General features: G+C 34.0%; 1 protein-coding gene across 2 annotated transcripts in view; it reads left to right on the top strand.

Moving 5' to 3' along the window:
* The window catches only part of LOC125671512 (retinal-binding protein-like), a 50783-nt gene that overhangs the window by 10507 nt on the left and 16813 nt on the right, over nt 1-23463 (top strand). For both annotated transcript variants that reach the window (XM_048907295.2, XM_048907287.2), the window contains exons 4-11: nt 8005-8115; nt 8922-8991; nt 12650-12693; nt 14276-14338; nt 14689-14877; nt 18753-18828; nt 21713-21793; nt 22177-22260. In XM_048907295.2, the coding sequence (XP_048763252.2) occupies nt 8005-8115; nt 8922-8991; nt 12650-12693; nt 14276-14338; nt 14689-14877; nt 18753-18828; nt 21713-21793; nt 22177-22260 (718 nt within the window). The remainder of the gene's footprint in view (nt 1-8004; nt 8116-8921; nt 8992-12649; nt 12694-14275; nt 14339-14688; nt 14878-18752; nt 18829-21712; nt 21794-22176; nt 22261-23463) is intronic.

Genomic DNA, 23463 nt, shown 5'->3' on the forward strand with positions numbered 1-23463 from the left:
TATTTTCATCTCCAAGGGAAATAGATATCACTCACAATAAGCGTAAATCGGTATAAGTGTGCTCGTTATAGGTGTGTTTTCATGTACATGTAAAACTATGTTTCTTTGGAGATTGGACTTTGGGAATTTTCATACTAAAACATAGTAGATTGTTTTTTACAGATTGTATGAAGAGATAAAGATAACGAACAGTGATCAATCTCATAACTCCTGTTTTTTACTCGATCAATTCAAGCAAAAGTGGAATTCTGACGTTAAAACACTATTAAAAACTACGAACTATAGAATGTACAAAGATGAACTAAAATTCGAAACATATTTTAACATCCTACCCAGAAAAGATGCTGTAACCTATTGTGAATTTCGAACCTACAATCACCACTTGCCTATTGAAAGTGGACGACGGTGAAACGAGCCCAGAGAAGACTTTGTAATAAATGTGATTTACATTGTAAATGAAATTGTTGATGAATTCCACTCCATGTTTAATTGCAAGTCTCTGATTGATGTAAGAAAACAATGTTTATCACTGAAACAAATACATTTCAACGCTATCATCACATTAAAAAAATAAAAATATATATATAGTAAATTGTAACAAGCAATCTTTTCTAAGAGATTGATGTTCCTTTATTATAAGAACTTTATTATAAGAAATATTAATAGAATATACTCCCCGACCCAATGACTACTCGAATGTTAAACTGCACATATATTGCCCATCTCCATACTCACGCATTCCTTAAAACATTTATTGATTTATATCCATCACTTTAATGTATAATACTAAATCTCTGTATACAATTGTGTAATTGTGACGAGATAGATAGATTCAATTCAGTTCAGTTCATGACTCCCATTTGGAATACAACATTAAGAGTAGGACAAACACGGACTCCTGGACATACCAGATTTCATAGAATTTCATTTGATAATGCATATAATATAAGCAATAATCTTATGTGCACACTTTTTTTTTTTACTGTGTTTGATTCTTTGAGTGATGTTTAGGTCATGGTAATGACTGTATTATCATCATACTGAATGGTAAACTTTGTATAATTACACATGCCGTCATTTTAATGAATCGTCTACCTCTTATACGTAAAGACTACTAGAGCAAAACTATTGTCATAAACCAAACATAGTGAGAAAAAAAAGTCCCAACCTGATACCAGTGCTACAAACTTCCGCCAGAGTTCGTTTGCACGCAAACCAAATATGTGCGGAGACGCGGAGGACTATGGGTAGTATGATTTGTACTTTGTCAATTCGTTTGAAAGTATATCAAGTTTTTCTTTAATTGAAGGAGAATTAGAAAAAGAAAATCAGGGGTCATTATTGAGCTACAGTGTGTTAAAGTTGACCTTTTGCACTTCAAATTCACATAAACTTGTTTTGTCTTTTGAAGTCGACACATTTAGCAACATAAATCAGTCATTATCTTGAATTAATGGCACACTCGTGTCTTTTAAAAGTATAGATAGGGAAAAGTGTAATCCTAGTGGATTAAAAAAAATGAATAATTACCTTTTTACACTTGAAATATCATAAAGAAATTGAAAGTTTAAGAAAACATCCAAGGAGTGTTTTCAATTTTCAAAATTACACTAGAGATCTACGCGAGCGGATCATATACTGTAGGATATGATTTTAATCAGATTGAAAGAGTTTTTGAATGTGTGTCAACTTGGATGGGGTGTTCATTAATGGCTATTTGCATTTAATTGATTATACACTGTACTTTAAAAATATGGTTATTGTGTTCTGTAGTTTATAAATACATGTAAAATAGAACGACAAGAATATAATGCAAACATGACCTGTATCGCGCTGATATCCCGGATCTATGTCACGTGATGATGCCGATTAGCCATGTGTTGTTCGGGGTGACATACGTGTACCTAGAGATTTGTCACTATGTAATAGAAAAATTCCCTTATTCATTTACTTGTACCGTACACGTGAAACAAGCTTGGAATCCAATGTTTCAAATATATATTATTACACAAAACCTAAGTTTCATGAAATTGATTAACACAAATCATTTAATTAACTGTACTGTAATGGCACTCCGAAGAATGTAGAATTTGTAATATTTGTAAAAGTAACAAAAATGAATATCATTCCGTGTTAGAATGTGACACCTTTTCAGATCTACGAAAACATTTTTGAGTAAAATTACTGACTTCAGCCAAATAGTTTTACAAGTAACTTATTGTCAATTTGCAATGAAACACTCTTTTAAAGAAATATATATTAGCTTCGAAAATACCAAGTGCTTCGAAATGTATGTCCTCCTGATCCTTAATCTAGCTTTAATTTTGAGAAAAAGATCATGCATTTTGTTTCTTTTTTCTTCCTGCTTTTTTTTTTGGACCATTTATTCCTGCTTTTTTTTTTACCAGAACTCTGCTAAATCTATCTCTAACATTGTATATATGTATTTGTAAAAAAAAAGAAAAAAAAAAAGAAGAGTGTACTTTATTTTATCACATGATACGCCCGTCACATATTGTTAACAGTATAGATTGTACCCATTAAAACATTTTTTTTTATATCACCTTAATTAAATGTCACAGTGACCTTAAAGTAGGATCTTTTGTTTACATTCCATGCGACTATACGCAATGAATGTCCGACCCCCGCAATTTCCTATCTCATCGGTTCCTGGATCCGTGGGTTGGTAGGTGGTTTGTATGGAACGCCATCAATGTACAGTTTATTGTACACTAAACGTGTCCTGTGTCCTTGTCGTTGTTTCTCCTTCGCAATGTGAATTAGTTGTCGTCTTTGTTCGTTGATTTCTGGTGGAAATTGTTCATTTATATAAAAGTTTGTACCTTTCAGTTCTCTGGATCTGAATTTGACGTCTTGCCTTTGTTTAAAGTTGTTAAACTTCGCCACTATTGCTCGGGGTTTGTTACGTCCCGTCATTCTATGTACTCTGTCAAACTTAATGTTGCTCACATCAGCCGTATCCATTTTCAGTTCTTTTTCTAGAAATTCTCGTAAAATGTTCTCAGTCACATTAGGGGTTTCGTCGACTCTCTCAGGAATATTTGAGAAGATTAAATTGTCCCTCATAGAGCGCGCTTTTACGTCAATGATTTCCCATTTCAGTGCTTGATTTTCTGACTCTAGGTGTGCTATTCGGTCGTCCATTTCGTTGCATTGGTACTCTACTCCATCTGTCCTTTCACCGAGAGTTGTAATCATGTCCTTTGTTTGTTGAAGACTTGAGTTTATACTGGATTTTATGTTGGATAGTTCCGATTCAAAATTTGAGATAGTTGTGCCGATGCTCGCTACTTTAGTTTCAACACTTTCAAGTTTTTCGAGTTTTTTGTACACACCGTTTACTTTGGACTCCAACGTACGGAAAGCGTTGACAAGTTCCTTAGCCCATGGTGGACATGTATCATTTGTTTGCGATTGCACCAGAGAGACATTTTGTTGATTCTGCGATGCTGCGGTTGGTAACGGTGTAGAAGTAATATTTTCTCGATTGTTTGTATCGATAATTGGTGTAGCTGCCAACGTTGAACTTCCATAGAGCACATCGTTCACTTCACTGAGAACACTACTCACAGCCAAGGTACTACTGTCACTATTGTCCGAACTGATAAGACTTTGACTTTCTTTTTTGCGTTTTTTATCCTGATTCTCACGACGAGATTTCCCCATTTGTATCTATAATCGCTTCAATTATAAAGAGCTAACATACACAAAACGTATGTCGCAAGATAATTTGACCTTACACTTATAAATCCCCCAAAATCAGGAGCCCCCAAAAACACGTCCACACACCTTGAAATCTAATCAAAATTTTATAAACAGTGATTTGAGTACAACAAATGAACTTGAACTGATAGAAAAACATTAACCAGACTATGTAATATTTTTTTACGAATAATCATGGAGAGAGTTACTAGTTCTCCAGGTTAAACTTTTTGGTAACCTTTTCACGCGTTTGTTTTGTTTGATAATGTCTGTATCAATATTTTTTTTAATTCTTTACTTTTTCTTGCAAGAAATAAATCATTGATTGATTGATTGGTTAATTGCGAATTTAAACTGCCATTCCGAGAACTGCTTGTTACTAAAACTTCGTATAAAATTAATTCGTAATTAATAATGTGTGATTAATAATGATTGATTGATTAAATATTGTTTAACGTCCCTCTCGAGAATCTTTCACTCATATGGAGACGTCACCATAGCCTGTGAAGGGCTGCAAAATTTAGGCCTATGCTCGGCGCTTATGTCCTTTGAGCCGGGAGGGATCTTTATCGTGCCACACCTGCTGTGATACGGGACCTCGGTTCTTGTGGTCTCATCCGAAGGACCACGCCATTTAGTCGCCTTTTACGACAAGCAAGGCACACTGAGGACCTATTCTAACCCGGATCCCCACGGGATGATTAATGATGAAGAACGGTGAATTGTATCAATGATATTGGACTTATCTTCAAAAATCTTTTATTCAGATCGTTTATCACATGCTATTTCATAAGAAATAACTCTACCTAACAATAAAAATAATGTCTCGCCTCTCTAGCACCATTACCAATACATATAGATTGGCCGCTGGTGGGGATGATAAGGCTGATACACGTACATGTACATGAACCAGGAAAGCTAGAATAGTACAGATCTATGGCTCTCTGATTAAGCAATCCTTCTACCACAAAAATGTAATCCTTTCCAAACCATTCCATTAAAAACTTTGACTGGATACAGGTTTAATTGATAAGTCGAAATGTATAATATATTTGAACCAATAAGATAAAGTATTGGACCAGTGCCTACACAATTACGTAACATTCTGCGTGGTTGTGTTGAAGATCTGAGGAGATATCTTCCGTAAAATTAAGAAAAAACCAACAACAAACAAAAACAAACTAATGTGAAGTCACTTAATACACTATGCATGCATATTTTTCATGTCTTACGATTTGGTCTGTCACCTGTGGCTTGATAAGTTACATGTACAATATGTATCTTATTTATTTAAATGTACATTTTGAACTTTGTTATTTATGTGTACAGTTTTTACTCTTGTTATTTATGTGTACAGTATATACTCTGTTATTTACGTGTACAGTCTTTACTGTTATTTACGTGTACAGTCTTTACTGTTATTTACGTGTACAGTCTTTACTGTTATTTACATGTACAGTCTTTACTGTTATTAACGTGTACAGTCTTTACTGTTATTTACGTGTACAGTCTTTACTGTTATTTACGTGTACAGTCTGTACTGTTATTTACGTGTACAGTATGTACTTTGTTATTTACTTGTACAGTATTTACTGTTATTTACGTGTACAGTCTGTACTGTTATTTACGTGTACAGTGTATACTTTGTTATTTACTTGTACAGTATGTACTGTTATTTACGTGTACAGTATGCACTCTGTTATTTATATGTACTCTGTTATTTACGTGTACAGTATTTACGCTGTTATTTATATGTAGAGTTTGTTCTCTGTTATTTATGTGTACAGTATGTACTTTGTTATTTATGTGTACAGTCTGTACTGTTATTTTCTTGTACAGTATGTACTCTGTTATTTGTGTGTACAGTATGTACTCTGTTATTTATGTGTACAGTATTTACTGTTATTTACGTGTACATTATTTACTGTTATTTACATGTACAGTCTGTACTGTTATTTACTTGTACAGTATGTACTGTTATTTACGTGTACAGTTTTTACTGTTATTTACATGTACAGTATATACTCTGTTATTTACGTGTACAGTCTGTACTCTGTTATTTATGTGTACAGTATGTTCTCTGTTATTTATATGTACAGTCTGTACTGTTATTTACGTGTACAGTATTTACTGTTATTTACATATACAGTCTGTACTGTTATTTACTTGTACAGTATGTACTGTTATTTACGTGTACAGTTTTTACTGTTATTTACATGTACAGTATATACTCTGTTATTTACGTCTACAGTATGTACTCTGTTATTTACGTGTACAGTATGTTCTCTGTTATTTATATGTACAGTCTGTACTGTTATTTACGTTTACAGTATTTACTGTTATTTACTTGTACAGTTTGTACTGTTATTTACGTATACAGTATTTTACTGTTATTTACTTGTACAGTATGTACTGTTATCTACGTGTACAGTCTGTACTGTTATTTACTTGTACAATATTTACTGTTATTTACTTGTACAATATTTACTGTTATTTACGTGTACAACATGTACTGTTATTTATGTGTACAATGTGTACTGTTATTTACGTGTACAGTTTTCATTGTTATTTATGTGTACAGTCTGTACTGTTATTTACGTGTACAGTATTTACTGTTATTTACTTGTACAGTTTTTACTGTTATTTACGTGTACAGTATTTACTGTTATTTATATGTACAGTCTGTACTGTTATTTATTTGTACACTATTTACTGTTATTTATATGTACAGTATGTACTCCGTTATTTACATGTACAGTATGTACTCTGTTATTTACGTATACAGTATTTACTGTTATTTACGTGTACAGTATGTACTCTGTTATTCATGTGTACAGTATGTACTGTTATTTATGTTGCAGTATATACTGTTATTAACGTGTACAGAAGATACTGTTAGTTATGTGTACAATATTTACTGTTTTTTATGTGTACAGTATGTACTGTTATTTACATGTACAGTATGTTCTGTTATTCATATGTACAGTCTGTACTGTTATTTATGTGTACAATATTTACTGTTATTTCCGTGTACAGTATGTACTCTGTTATTTATGTGTACAGTATGTACTGTTATTTATGTGTACAATATTTACTGTTATTTACGTGTACAGTATGTACTCTGTTATTTATGTTACAGTATATACTGTTATGAACGTGTACAAAAGATACTGTTATTTATGTGTACAATATTTACTGTTATTTACATGTACAGTCTGTACTGTTATTTACGTGTACAGTTTGTACTGTTTTTTTTTACGTGTACAGTATGTACTTTGTTATTTACATGTACAGTATTTCCTGTTATTTACGTGTACAGTATGTACTGTTATTTACGTGTACAGTATGTACTCTGTTATTTACATGTACAGTCTGTACTGTTATTTAATTGTACAATATTTACTGTTATTTACGTGTACAGTTTGTTCTCTGTTCTTTACGTGTACAGTATGTTCTCTGTTATTTACGTGTACAGTATGTACTGTTATTTACGTGTACAATATTTACTGTTATTTACGTGTTCAGTATTTACTGTTATTTACTTGCACAGTATTTATTGTTATTTACGTGTACAATATTTATTGTTATTTACGTGTACAGTATGTTCTCTGTTATTTAAGTGTTCAGTATTTACTGTTATTTACGTGTACAATATTTACTGTTATTTACGTGTACAATATTTACTGTTATTTACATGTAGAGTATGTACTGTTATTTACGTGTACTGTATGTACTGTTATTTACATGTACAATATTTACTGTTATTTACGTGTACAGTATTTACTGTTATTTACGTGTACAGTATGTTCTGTTATATTTGCTTCTGATCTTTTCACATTGCCCTCCATCGTGTATTATTGTATGTGCATTTGTATTTGTATGTACATGGTTTGAGTGCATAAATTAAATTGACACATGGCTCATGTGACTTTATCCCATTCATCTATTAACTTGGAGGTAAAATCACCTGTAAGTGTATTAATCAAAAGAAAGGAGGTGGATTTCAAAATATGAATATAAAATAGTTAAGTGAATGGTAAGAATGTGAACATAATGGAACATGGGGTGATTTGCATTCTCGGCGAAACAGTAGTCAAAGCCGAAAGCCACATAAGGTTGATTAATCGTATTGGTCGATACAGAGATTTCAATCCGTCTGATTATTGTGTATACGCCCTCATTCCATGTCGACTGATAGTTGACGTGAAGATTTATCAGATCTGACTGGTGTAAAGCTTATGTACTATATTATAGTAATTCGGATTCGTTATGTTGTTGCAGTACTCTCTGAACGGACAGCTGGAGCCGATAACGACCCAAAGGGACCCGGATATAGACCAAATTCCGGCTCCTCAGCAGCCCCGCTCAAAGGAAGAGATAGCGCTGGCCAAAGTAAGTTTTCAGAGAGCAATCTGGGGTAAATCTGCCAAATGTTGCTCTCTCTCTCTCTCTCTCTCTCTCTCTCTCTCTCTCTCTCTCTCTGGGGTAGTTTTGTGTATGTGTGTGCGGTACGGTGTGTATGTGTGTGCGGTACAGTGTGTGTTTTGTGTGGTACGGTGTGTGTTTGTGTGGTACGGTGTATGTTTGTGTGGTGTGATGTGTTTGAGGATGGGCGGGTGGTTAGGTGTTAATATCCTCGGTGTGTGCTTTTTATTGAATATTCACCAATTACTAATGGGAACTGAGGATGCTGATTTTGATGTTTTAATACAATGCGCACAACTGCAACGCTTCGTATCGGCATACTTCATAAAGTACATAGATTAACGCTTCATGAAAAACGTGCCGATGTGCTGCGTTGAAGTTCATTTTTTCAAAAATGAAATTTATTTCTTATAATTACTTCCTCCATTTCGTTTGGCATTTCCTAGCCGTTAAAGTTGTACTGTATTCATCAACGAGTTTTGTATTCATACGCGCATCGTTTACAACTGTAGCACGTACACGAGGAAATGCATATCATTACTATTTTTAAAGATATGAAAGACAAAGACATTGGGAATGTAATTATATAGATATAACAAATGACCTCTAGCATATCATTCATGTGATTGTGACACGTGATCTCTGTAACAGATGGACTGATCACGCAGTCTTAAGACGGCTTGGTTTAATTGGTACTCGGGTTTGAGATCAGGCCAAGATATTTACCATAAAGAACCGCATTCGCCCTTACTACATGACGTATTCTTTTTCAGTTCAAGTTAAAAATACAAGACCTGATAAAGCCAGACCACGATGATGTTTACCTACGGAGATGGTTAAAAGGTACGCTATCTTTCTTAATGAGAAAGAGCAAGGTACGTTAAACCCCAATTTTCGCCTCAAAATTAGGATAATATGGTTTCACTTGGTTTAATCATTATGATTATGCACTATGACATTGGCCCTGATGATACATGTGGCGTAATATGTCCTGTGACGTCATTTTCGTCATCTGCGATTGACGAGGTTTACCGAAATCGGCGAAATTTATTGTTTTTTATGCCTTTAAAACCATTTTAAGATAGAGCCCGTGCATTAACCATAAAGATGTTTTGTGTGCACTTTAATCATGTTGAGAGTCAGTAAACTTCCGGTGCACTTCTTTTTTCGCGCCTTTACGTAGTTATTCTACAGACACTGGATCACTGCGCCTTTTATTTCAAAAAATATTTATGCCCATATTTATACTCAGTAGTACAAAAGCCTATTAGTATCAAATAAAAAGAATAAATTCACCTTCCACTATCTTGTAGTTAAGAGAAAATATATCGCAATTACGACACAATTTTCTCTTGATTACGAGAAAAATATAAATATTAGTCACATGACATGTTTTTATATACAAGTTCTCCTCTCCTCTCTCCCATATTGTTTTTTTTTTAAATGCTGTTTTCAATGCAAGAAATATATTCCCATCGAAGCATGCCAAGTAGACTATTAGAATAGTTAGAAAGTTGTTCTTTAACTTTATTCCTGTACGTTAATTAAATACAACTTTATCATTGTAAGCTATAAATCAATTAATTTTAACATGTTTCACATATTAGCTAATATTAAAGTTAAACTATCATAATGCTTAGTGTGACGGTGTATGAAAGTTCAGGACTCTTGTAATTCCAGCGTTGGGTGGACACTGCGATGGTACATATTGCCGTTTGGCAGATATCGTCCTCGGCGACGATATGAACAACCCTCACAGTACAGATTGTAGTTCGCTGGCACATATTTTCGCCGACGATAATACATGTAGGTGCCGATAGTATAATTTTTGCATCACGTACGGTACGTTCTATCGTCGGAGACAATAGTAAGTCCATTGTAATATTTTGTCCCCTGCCGCGATAGATGAGAGGGGGTGGGGAGATAACCATAGACATCTGTGTAAAGAATAAATAGAATTCTGTAAGATGCTGATTTAATGTGAATGCATACATGTATTTGGGATTCGTGTGCGATTCCAATTCAATTCTTACATTATGTAATGGAGGCCGTGGTCACCTTCTTATCAATCTCATTAAATCATTACATGTTTAACTTATTGATAAATTTCAATTCAATATCTCAGTATCGGTGTAATATGAAACAGTCATTGTATCAACAAAACATTATCTAGTGTCAGGCAGATGTTTTAATTGTATCGTCGCATTCATATTCAAGATATGTGGATTAGTACCTGATGCTACATGTACATTTGATAATGGTGAGGGTTTGTGTCGGTACATATTGTAGAAGGAGTCATGAAAAATCTCTATCGATACAGGTTTCACACGAACAGTTTACAATCCTTTGAATTGGAGATCAAACTTTCGTAATAAAACAAGAATAAACAACTGTTGATCTGACAATTTTTGGTTTTTGAAAACACAGAAAATAGACGATAAATAATCCGGCTTTAATGATATTAGTCTTTAATTATTGTATAACTCGATGAAAGAAACAAACCACATAGCAAATGTGTGCATGAAAGGTGAAAATAACGAACATTTATCAATCTCATAACTCCTATGAGGAATTATATCAAATATATAAATGTATTTAATATTTCTAAAGTTTTAAAGGATAAATGTGTGCCCGAAACCAAAATTATGGCTGGAACTAAACTTACGCGGACTGGAACGTACACCTGTAAATTATAGCACGGAACGAAAATCATATGTAATTAGGGTTCCGGCTAAAACTCTAACTATCCGTAACAAAATCATGCGACACCGGACGACAATATGTACCGTCACACACACTTTGAATAAGATCATTTTGATTTGCTGACCAAGCAACATAGAGGGGAGTAGTAACTTTCAGAACAGCTTTTTATTTCAAACAGTTGAACATTTAAAGATTCTGGAAATAAAAAATAACGTTTGGATAAAATCCTTACATCGCACATTTCTACTTTTACCAAAATCAAATGCTTCCAAAACTATTGATAATGTGTGTAACTCAGTTTTTCGAATATACAAAATCTTTTCTCGTAATTTCGAGATATTTATCTTGTAATTACGAGATATTTTCTCGTGATAACGAGATCTTTTCTTATCTCGTTATAAAAAGATCTTTTCTCGTGATTAAAAAATATTGGAGGGTGAATTCATTTATTTTTTTACACGATAGATGTACCAATGAGATTTCGCACCATCGAAAAATATTTCGAAGTCTTTGACTGTCGATGTAAAAAGGTACAGCCAAACGAAATATTTTTGGATAGTACACAATTTATTGAATTTAAAGGGACATGGATACGATTTGAGCTCAACATTTTCAAATTCTATTTTTCCATTTTTAACATTCAGAATGCTTAACGAAGGTATCTGTAATGGTCAGAGAAAATTTGAATGTCAGTTGTCGAGGTATATGGGAGATACAGAGCCCACAATTCTTTGTTACATATACAAGGCTCGTGCCATAGTTTTTATTTACATAGGTTAAATATACTAGTAAAAGTACGTTTAAAGCAGAATTTTTGAATTTATATTTTAATTCAGAACACAATGAAATACTTTATAGTGTTTAACAAATGGATCTCATTTTGGTTTAAACATGCTATTTTTCTATTAAGTATTTTATATGTAAACAAAAACGTGGCACGAGCCTTGTTTACATAACAAAGAATTGTGAGTGTTGTATCTCACTTGTAACTCAAAAACTGATATTAAAATTTTGGTTGACTATTAGAAACACATTAGCTATATGGGGCGCCAAATTAACCTAAACTCAAATAATTGAAGATATCTTTAATTATTTGAAGATATCATCAATTCAATTATTGCTCTCATCAATTGATTTAATGCGCGCATTATATCAATTATTGCTCTCTTCAATTGAATTGTAGCGCGCATCAATTCAATTGTTGACATCATTATTTGATTTGAAGATATCATTAATTCAATTAAAGCGCGCTTCAATTCACCTGAAGAATCAATGCTATCATCAATTCAATTAATGCGCGCAATAATTCAGAATTGAAGATATCATTAATTATTTGAAGAGATATTTAATTAAATTGTTGCGCGCATCAAATGAATTGATGATATCTTTAAATAATTGAAGATATCTTCAATATTTGAGTTTATGTTAATTTGGCGCTCCATATACATGTACACTGTAGCTAAGTATAAAAATTGAAGCAATAAAGTTTGAAAAATTTCAGGTCAAATCGTGTCCATGTCCCTTTAAAATGGGGGGAAATAAATACTTTTGTAAATTAAAAAGGGGAAATCTAGGTGTATTGCTTGAGTGTCTGTGGTTGTTCATATACAAAGCCTACATTGTTAGATCTAACTGTTTTATTTTTGCGTGAATGACGTAAACTTTTGTTGTTCTGTTTCAGTACGTTCTTATGACGTAAACTTTTGTTGTTCTTTTTCAACACGTTCATATGACGTAAACCTTTGTTGTTCTATTTCAGCACGCTCTTATAACGTAAACTTTTGTTGTTCTATTTCAGCACGTTCTTATGACGTAGACAAGGCGGAGCAGATGTACCGAGCGGTAAGATGATAGCATGAAGCTGACGTCATTGAGAATCCACAATCTCCGTTATACTTAAATTATTAGTTCAAAATAGGATAAACGACTATTCTCTATATACATGTAGTTTATAAAATAACATCGATATCTAATATGATTACGGTGTGACCGTTGGGGCGAGCGCAGCATATCTGAATACATTTTCAAAAATTTTATATTGAAAACAAGGAAAACTGATTAGGATTACTGTCTTGCTCTTCTCGCCAATGTAGTTTAGCGGGAAATGCAACGAGCGTGTTGTGACGTAGCCTGGTAGTTGTGACGTGTCTGTTTACATTTCTTTAGACAATATTTTAAAAAGAAAAAGAAAGGGGGAAGAATATGATTGTCATCCTTTCCTTTCAAATAAGAAAGGTTTGTAATACTTCAAAGATTTTTTTTATTATTATTTTACGAATCGGACCATCCGCCATTTTGTACGAGGGACTTCTGGGATTGGTGTCAAAAAAAAATTCTTGTTAGAGGTTGAGATTTAGCTCGGATTATTTCCCGCGCTCTAGTCATTAGAGCTCGCAGTACGCTGCGCTCGCTATAAGATACCTATGACTTATTATTGGATGCAAAAAAGACCCCCCCCAAAAAAAAAACCCCCAAAAAACAAAAAACTTTGATACAAGTTTTATTCCATGTACACTTTTTTCATTTTCAAATTATGTATTTTGATCTCCTATGTTTTTTTTCAAACATGTACTATATACCATCAATAGCAAAGACTGGTGATGTCCAGTTGTGTAAAATACAGCGAACACAGTATTGCGGAATAAGAATTTATGGAAACAATGTGTGTGGTGAATTTGTGAATACCTGCGAAGTAAAAAAAATAGATCATCAGTCAAACTTTCAAAACTGAATTTTTCTGTATTTCCCCAGACAACTGCAGCGCAGTGCACGAATCCTCCATTTTCATGTCTGATAATAATAGCTTTCAACATATAAACAGACAAAACTAGGTTCACGAATATGAAATAATTCAGACTATAATTAAAACTACATAATAATGAAATTGTTCGCATATACATTTGTTGTCGGGAAGATAAATGCACATAACTAAGTAGGATTTTAACAATGAAATTTGAATTTACGATGTATGACGCATGATTTTCCGGACTTATTTTTCTTCGAAATGACAGAAAATCGCTGACTTGTCATATTTGTTTGACGTTAGAAAGTATGGATCATATAATCATGTCAATCTTCACAAAATTGACCAAAATTTAATTCCATCTTCAATTTTAAGATCCATGGACACATGTTGTATATGATTTCTATTCTAGTGACTGAAATGTTGGTATTATTTTTTTTAACTATATTCCATAAAAGACTGGAAGAGTACCAAATCTTTAACATATTCCAGAAGAGGAATCGTTGGTAGAAATTATAAGTTAAATTTTACTTTCTGACTATTTCAACATTTAAATCAATGCATTTCAGAGAAATCAGAGAATGTTTAACTGTCTTGGCCAGAAATAAAGCTACTGTTAGATATACAGACATTCGTTTGCGATACAAGTATAGATAAATTGATTTGCTGCTATCATTTCAGAGTATGGCATTCCGTGAGAAGATGCACGTTGATACAATTTTACAGAAATACCAGCAACCAGAGGTTTTTACAACGTTTTATATTTATATAATTATACAATATATTCGATGTGTGCAACATTTGAAACACAGCATTGCATCTTGATAACGTAATATGTGTACTTCTTCTAGCGTATATAAACTCAGTGCACACAGAACCGGTGTACATGTCATCAATTAGCACATGTTCTAAAGCGCCAAAGGCTCTAAAATATTACCCGGCTAAAATAGTTAAACATTCAGTGCACATTGTTGTACGCATTCAATAATCTCAATATAATTCCAATGTGTACATAATCTCGTTACATATGAAAGAAAACATATTTGGTGTAACTTTTAGTATTAGATGCAGAATCCTGTGATCTCTATTGACAGGTGCTTCAGAAGTATCTAACCGGGGGGTTTTGTGGTCACGCTAAGGACGGGTCTCCCGTGAGGATAGAACCGTACGGTCGGCTGGATATGAAGGGCATTATGTGCTCTGTGAAGAAGTCGGACTTGGAGAAGGCCAAGATACAACAGTGTGAGAGGACGCTTAGAGACTGGAAGGCGGAAAGTAAGAAGGTGGGTGTTGTCATTGTTGTATCTTCTCCGGCCTCTTTGGAATAAAGAGGTGACGTTAAATTAGGCCGAATTGGTATGGGGATAATAGTATAAGTATCTGCCTTGCTGGGTTTGATAAGTACACTAAATAGCATTACAAATCCTCTTTCATGTTATTTGATACATATGGCTCCAAACTCGTTAACCCGTTGCACAAAGAGGATTTTGCAAATCACGACATCTGAAAATTGATATCAACGCCACCTGGATTGTTAGTCCGGAGAGGGATTCTCTCGGGGAAAAAATCAATGAAGAAACCCGACTATGTGTTTAAAAGTACACTTTTGATTGACATACAGCTTATACTTTCATATTTCTAAATGTTACAAAACATCTGCATTACTAGTATGAAAGGCGATTATAAAGATCAGTATATTTCACGGAGGTAGTTTTGTATGAAAGGTGAAGATAACGAACAGTGATCAATCTCATAACTCCTATAAACAATACAAAATAGATAGTTGGGTAAACAAGCACTCCTGGACACACCAGAGGTGGGATCAGGTGTCTAGGAGGAGTAAGCATCCCCTGTCGACCGGTCACAACCGCCGTGAGAAATATATACTGATCAGGTAAACGTAGTCAAAATTAGTGTGCCAAGAACGGTCTAACAATCGGTATGAAACACGCCGACAGCATTTGACCCAATGATAGGTTGCATTGGCAAACAAGATCGTAATAACGACCATAGAATTTGCGAAATGCTGACTTTAATCGAGACTGTTGAAACTCCTGTAGCATCAACTTGTTTGTCAGTAGCTTGCCTCCATTTAAAAACTGACCATACGCAGAACAAGCTCTTGTGTATAGAATCGGTTGAGAAATATAAACACCAAGTGCAGGTGATAATGGAATGTTGCTACATAAATATGGGAAGTTTATGATGGAGAAGCTGAAATCATCCCGTTTGTCATACAGTTGAGTTGTCAGTTTGCCGTTATTGTCTACTTTCAATAAAATATCTAAGTATGAAGCAGAAGTGGACGACTCTTTGATGTCTTTTATTTCGAGCAAACAGGGATATAACGAATCGACATATGAATGTAAAACTTATACGGTACCAATTTTGATGCACCAGATGCGCATTTAGACAAATAATGTCTCTTCAGTGATAAATGAAAGTTAATAAGTGTTAATAGACAAAACGTCGTCGATATATCTAAATGTCGAAGTGAAGGCCACATCAAGAGATTTTTTCTTCTCACGTAGAAGTTTTTGAATAAATTCTGCTTCATATGAATATAAAAACAAGTCAGCTAACAAAGGAAGCCAATTCGTGCCCATGGGAATTCCAATAGACTGTTGGAAGACCTGATCACCAAAGACCACGAAGATATTGTCAATAAGGAACTCTAGCATAATTTTTATTTCAACTTCAGAGTACTTGTGCGTGGAATCAGAGTGGTGTTTAACAAAGTAATTTTTGGGATGACTGATCACTAGATGAAAGGCGAAGATAACGAACAGTGATCAATCTCATAACTCCTACAAGCAATACAAAATAGATAGTTGGGCAAACACGGACCCCTGGACACACCAGGGGTGGGATCAGGTGCCGAAGAGGAGTAGCATCCCCTCTCGACCGGTCACACCCGCCGTGAGCCCTATATAGATATGGATATTTCCGGTTTCCATTTTTGTTGAAGAAACTGTCTATGATGTCAAGAAGTCGTCTTTAATTTATCGTGAGGAATGGTCGTGTAAAGTGTTGAAAAGGCATAGGTTTTGATATTATAGATTTGGGGAAAGTTTTGTAATTTCAAGTTTACTAAAAAGTTCTTAAGAATTTTTTAGAATCCACGTCTACTTAACACCACTTCTGTCATATGTAGTCGCACAGTAAGTTTGGAGTTTCTCCCGGGTTTACGTTAACTGACCTTGGGAGAAGCGATGTCACAATAGGGGACCAGTTAATAGGCTGACGTAATCAGATTTGTGATTTAAACCCGGGACAGGGGACATGTTGAAAATGGATTAAACGCGAGTAAGTGTTGATTTCCTTGTGACAGTTTTGTGTATTATTGTTAAATGTTTTAAAACAACTTGTCTATTGCGTAAATCCAGGCACATCTGAGTCGAAAGATCGGTTGAAGCATAAACCGTCATCGACTCCGGTTTTTACACGTTTTCCAGAATCAAAACATGAATGTTTACGAAGAGAAGTCGATGAAGGCTATGCCTCCCGACTTCTCTAAAGAAAATAGTATTTTATATGCGCGAGATCATTGCTAATGCTAACACGTGTTAACCTACTGAGCTACTCAGCTGGTTAATAATATTTGAATTGAATAAACAAATATTGCTGATATTTATATTTTCATTCATGTTTTAAAAATCAGCCATTATGACGAAGTAGAGTACCTCCTTAACAAGAATTATACACTGATGTACTGAGTTGAGAAAAATGGTTTCGTTACAAGCGTGTCTATAGACGATAGTGTAGAGAGTTTGTTTCATCATCCGGTCAGAAATAAAATTATTTCTTTTTTAATTATAGAAATAATGATTGGTGGAAACAATTACCAATTTTTTTGAAAAAGAAACCGTATATCTTTAAAAGTGTGGCTGGATTTGAAATAATCGAAATAGGTTTGAAGTTAGGAGCAGTTAAGTTATTGCATTATGTTCGATAAAAGGAACATTTAGACTTTAAACACAGACGATTCCATATATCTTAATAAATGTCAACATGTTTCAACTAATATGCAAGAAATAAACCACGAACCACGAACAAACATTTTGAAGTTTTTTTGTCATTATGTAATAATTTTTATTCATCAAAAGTAGGTAGAGATGTATATATCTCTTCCATAAATAAAAATGCTGCAACAATTCATATGGACACTACTCGGTGTGTTTTATATTTGTGGTTGAGTTTATAAATCCCATTCTCATTTATCATAGCTGTTCCTCAAATACGGAAAACTGTAAAAATGTTCCCAATTCCCAGTCGTTTTTTTCTGCACTGATATGACTTGGTTTTATTTATCAGTTCCATACAGGACTTCTCAAGATAGATATACAAGATTCGCTGTTACAGCTGCAGAGAATAATGATCTTTCCCCATTTGTCTATATATGTAAACACTTTAAAGCCCGGTACGTACTAAAGAGCCTTCATGGTTTGTCTACATCTGTTTTGTAACACAACAAGGTGTAGGATCACACTGGTGCCGGTGTCATGTGACAGTTAGAAACCCCACCCTTCCTCTCCACACACCCAAATGCCACCAGTTGCAGTCAACACACACTTCTAGATACCAAAGTAATTCTATATCAGTAGCTCTGGTTTTTTGTGTCAGCTCATGTTAGTATGAATATTGTTTATCAAAAGTGAGAAACACGGTGAGCGATGTGTTAAATTTAAGTCATGTTTATGAAACTGGTAGGGTCAACACTAGGGAACACGCATTAATTGTACCTCCATTGATGTAAAATGTGAAAAAGGATTGTATAACAGGCAATACGTCTATAAATCCTCTTTCCACGTACATCCACGACTTAACATAGAGCAGATAATTATATATACTAATCACCTGTAATTAAATGTAAGAAGAAATATCATTTTTCAGGTTTTGCTGTGTGTTTGATTTTGTTTTCGATTTCAAATGTTCTTGGGTGGGTGCTTTCGTTCACTAATTTCTTGGTTTTTGTTCATTTGCAAGGCTGAATAAATTCACTGTTCTGATAACATTTACTGTTTTGATTTCTGACATGTTATGCTGAGAGGATATTCCCGGCTTTGCGGTGTCCTTGCTGGAACTCTTCTGTGCACAATTCATAAAGATACCTTATGTGTAAGGCTATCGAATGTAGAATTACTTTAATATTTTTTAGCGTGGATACCGTGTTGATGGATTGACGGTCGTGTTCGACATGGCGGGAGTCAGTACAAAAATGCTATGGCGACCAGGTAAAACTAATAAATCATCAAATAGAATATATAAGTCATCACACTTTTAAAGATGCGAGACATACATACTCAAAACAATATGTCAACGTCAGAAAATTGCAATTTTCCTTCAACGGCATTTTTAGCTGCTCAAAGAGCTAATGCTATGGCCATTTGTGGTGTGTGCGTAAACTTTTTAGAAAAGTGGCTATAACTCAAGAACCCCTTGGCCAATTTTTTTCAAATTTGTTACAGGGTATCATTGGCCCAAGGGCTTTCATACATACTAAATAGAGGGATATGACCCTTTAACAAGGGAAGATAATCAGGAAAATACAAACAAAAGTAGTGGTTGCTAAAAAATCTTCTTCTCAAGAACCACTGGGCAGATTATCACCAAACTTACACATAAGGATGAGGATATGTTGTTGATTAAAAATTGTTCAAGGCATTACCCTGGGGCAAAGGGCGTGGTCTCAAGGTCACTTCAAAGTTGACCTAAATTTATATTTCCTTAAATCTTTGATATTTTAGTCATTATAAGGACTAGGATCATCAAATTTTGACAGTTGATGCATCTTAGGACCTTGTGTCAAGTTGTCTCAAAAGTAGGTCACGGTGACCTACTTTTTGAATTTTGCAGGTATTTATTTTAAAATTAATTTTGATGCATATCTTGGACACTTTGAAGCCTATGATCATCAAAACTTGTCAGTTGGTGGATCATGGGACCTTGAAATGCGTCAACTGAAAAATAGGTCACCGTGACCTACTTTCTGAATTTTATGGCTTATCATTTATAGATATATTTTAAGTTGTTATTTCAAATACCGAGAGGTTTAGAATCATAAAATCTTGTAAGTTGATGCATCTTGAGGCCTTGAAACATATTTATAAAAAAAGTAGGTCACAGTGACCTACTTTTTGAATTTTGCAGATATTCAAATTTCACATTTTCAATTTTAGATGCATATTTTGGGCACTGTAAAACCTAGGATCATCAAACTTTGTCAATTGATGCGTCTTCAGACTTCGGTTTGTGTCGACCAAAAAGTAGGTCACCGTGACATACTTTTGGTATTTGACAGCTAAATTACTATATTTCAGACACGATTTGACCTACAATCATCAAACTTTGTCAGTTGATGCATCTTGAGTCTTCGGAGTGTATCGACCAAAAAGTAGGTCACTGTGACCTACTTTTGGCATTTGACAGTTATATTTATATATTTCAGTCACTAATTGACCTACAATCATCAAACTTTGACAGTTGATGCATCTTGAGTCTACGGAGTGTGTCGACCAAAAAGTAGGTCACCATGACCTACTTTTGGAATTTGACGGCTATATTTATATATTTCAGATACTATTTGACCTACAGTCATCAAACTTTGTCAGTTGATGGGTCTTGCATGTTCGAAGGGTTTTGACCAAAAAGTAGGTCATCTTGAGCTACTTTTGGAATTGGACGGCTATATTTATATATTTCAGATACTATTTGACCTACAGTCATCAAACTTTGTCAGTTGATGGGTCTTGCATGTTCGAAGAGTTTCGACCAAAAAGTAGGTCAACTTGACCTACTTTTGGAATTGGATGGCTATATTTATAGATTTCAGATACTATTTGACCTACAGTCATCAAACTTTGTCAGTTGATGGGTCTTGCATGTTCGGAGTTCGCTGACCAAAAAGTAGGTCACCATGACCTACGATTGGAATTTGACAGCTATATTTCAATATTCAGATACTAATTGGCTTAAAATCATCAAACTTTGTCAGTTGATATTTCTTGGGTTCTCAAAATGTGTAAACCAAAAAGTAGGTCACATTGACCTACTTTTTTTGAATTCTTAGGATTTAACTAAAGATTTAGAATACTAAGAGGCTAAGAATAGAAATGGTGGGATTGTACAATTTATCAGAAGAGCGATTCTAGGCCCTTGGGCCTCTTGTAAAAATTTCCACAAAAACTGGTTAAAACGATATAATAGTAAATTGTATTTATGATAATTTCATAAAACTGTTTCATTACAAAACTATATATTTAAAGTTACAATGAAAAATAGAGAAAATCTATTGGAGAATGAATTTGATAAAGGAATCGATGAAAACAGAGTTATTTCCCTTGGATTCAGACATATTATTGAGTATTCATATAAAACTTTTTTTTATTTTTATTTTTTTTGTTTAACAAGATTTTTTTTACAATAACTATTGGAATAAAAACTCCAACAAACTTTAGGGTAATATGCATAAATCTAAATCATTGATTTTACAAATTCTTATGACGTCACAGACGGATGGAATTACTTTAAATATTTCTTTGTGAAAATCTGTAACAGATATACTTTTAATTTTATAAGATATCTCTTTTACATTGATAAAGACTTGTCTCTTTACGGTAAATAGATATCACTAAAGGTTAAGCGATGTCCAAGTTAAAGATATATCTTTATAGATTAAAGAAATAAGATAAAGAGGAGCCTATTTTTTGAATGAATAGTAGAACGTTTTGCATAGGGACCTCTTATATCCTTAATACGGTACCTCTAGATATTTTTATTTAAATCTTTTGTTATCAGACTTGATTGATTCCGAAAAAAAGATTGAAAAGTGCAAGATTAATTTCTCCTGGCAATGTTTATGTGTAAAGTTAATTTCAACTTGATTGATTCCGAAAACAAGATTGAAAAGTGCAGGATTAATTTCTCCTGGCAATGTTTATGTGTAAAGTTACAAACCAAACCTGTTTTCGGAATTTTGTCACAGAAGGAAGATAGACAGTCACCTGTGAATTATGAAATGATATCGAAATCCTATGAATTGAAGACTACAAGGAACGTCATTGTGTTATTGAATGTGCATTACATATGGTTAAACTGTTGTCTTTCCAATATTTGCAGGTCTAAAGATGTATCTTCATTTAGTCAAAGTACTGGAAGACAACTACCCAGAAATGATGCGATATCTTTTGATAATAAATGGTTAGTATTCAGATATTGGTAAATGATGGGATATCTTTTGATAATAGATGGTTAGTGTTGAGATATTGCTAAATGATGCGATATCTTTTGATAATAAATGGCTAGTATTCAGATCTTGCTAAGTGATGGGATATCTTTTTATAATAAATGGTTAGTATTTAGATATTGCTAAACGATGCGATATCTTTTGATAATAAATGGTTAGTATTCAGATAATGGTAAATGATGGGATATCTTTTGATAATAAATGGTTAGTATTCAGATAATGGTAAATGATGGGATATCTTTTGATAATAAATGGTTTGTGTTAAGATATTTTTTAAAGAAAATTAAGGAAAACATGATCACAAACCAAACTTTCATCCAATGTGTAACTATTTCAGCGCCAGGAATATTTCCACTATTGTATAAGATGTGTCGTCCATTGATCAGTGAGGATATGAAAAAGAAGATTCACGTTATTGGAGGTAAAAATACAATGTTACTATTCACTTTCCAAATATATATTTAACATTGTTGACCTATATCATATTACACTTACCATCTGGAAAATACCTTAATGCGATATGCGGCTTATATACCGCCAGTATTTATCATCACCTGTTACACCTGCAAAATACCAGGAATCGATATGCGGCGATTTAATCATCACCTGTAACAATAACTGTAATTAATTACTTGGTATCCCAATACAACTGATGCGCGATCTCTTCACGCCAGGTTACTGGTAGGATCAGGTACTCAATGTAACCAATCACAGAAGTGCGCAGTCCTCTAAAATCCACGTGTAACAACGGCGTCCGTGCGCTGAATTATGGGTACCGTTATTGGAGATGATTCTAATGATTACCATCTGTGGTAGGTGATTTTGTAATTAAGAGTGCCAGCCGATGCAGATGATTATAAAGGCTAATGATATCTTTCCTTAACGGTGATGGTGGTCTTTTGTTACAGGTAACGATCGGTCACCCATTTTAAGCACCTGTAACGACAGAGCGTTTTGCTGGCGTAGAGTTAATTAAGCTCATTAGCGGCGTGAAGTGTTGCAGTTCATACCCTATACTATTTTAAGATCGCCTGAGTTAACTCTGGTGGCCTATGACTTTGCTCAGCATCCGTCGTCAGTTGTGCGTTAACAACTGAACATTTTTAACTTCTTGATAACTACCATTCCAATTCTTTTCAAAGGTATGAAGCATCTTTGGGATGTGAATAGCATAAATTGTAATTTTCAGGACTCCTGCACCCCTGGGGCTTTAGCGGTGGGGTAAAAACTGCCAACAATTGACCAATTTCAATAAAATCTTTTCTACAACTGCACATGTGGAAGGAAAACTAAATGCATAGTGATGTAGAGCAGGAAGATCGATCTCTATTGTAAATTTCATGACTTCCGGCCTTGACAACAACCTAAGTCGGAACTTGGACTTAAGTCTGAAATTTTACTCAAATTTTGACTGCTCAAATAAAAGAAAATTTAATCTTAAGTCTGAGATTTGTTTTGAGAAATTCAAGCCCAGGCGGGCCAAATTACTAGATATACATATAGTGTTAATGCAAAAAACATTTAGACAACATTCTTTAGTTCTATTGATACTAAATTGAAACTAAGTAGAAGTGGGTAGTCCTTTACCAAAATTGTTAATTTCATGATCCTAAGGGGTAAGGGT

Source organism: Ostrea edulis, chromosome 1 (assembly GCF_947568905.1).
Source record: "Ostrea edulis chromosome 1, xbOstEdul1.1, whole genome shotgun sequence".
In the NCBI taxonomy this organism is placed as follows: domain Eukaryota; kingdom Metazoa; phylum Mollusca; class Bivalvia; order Ostreida; family Ostreidae; genus Ostrea; species Ostrea edulis.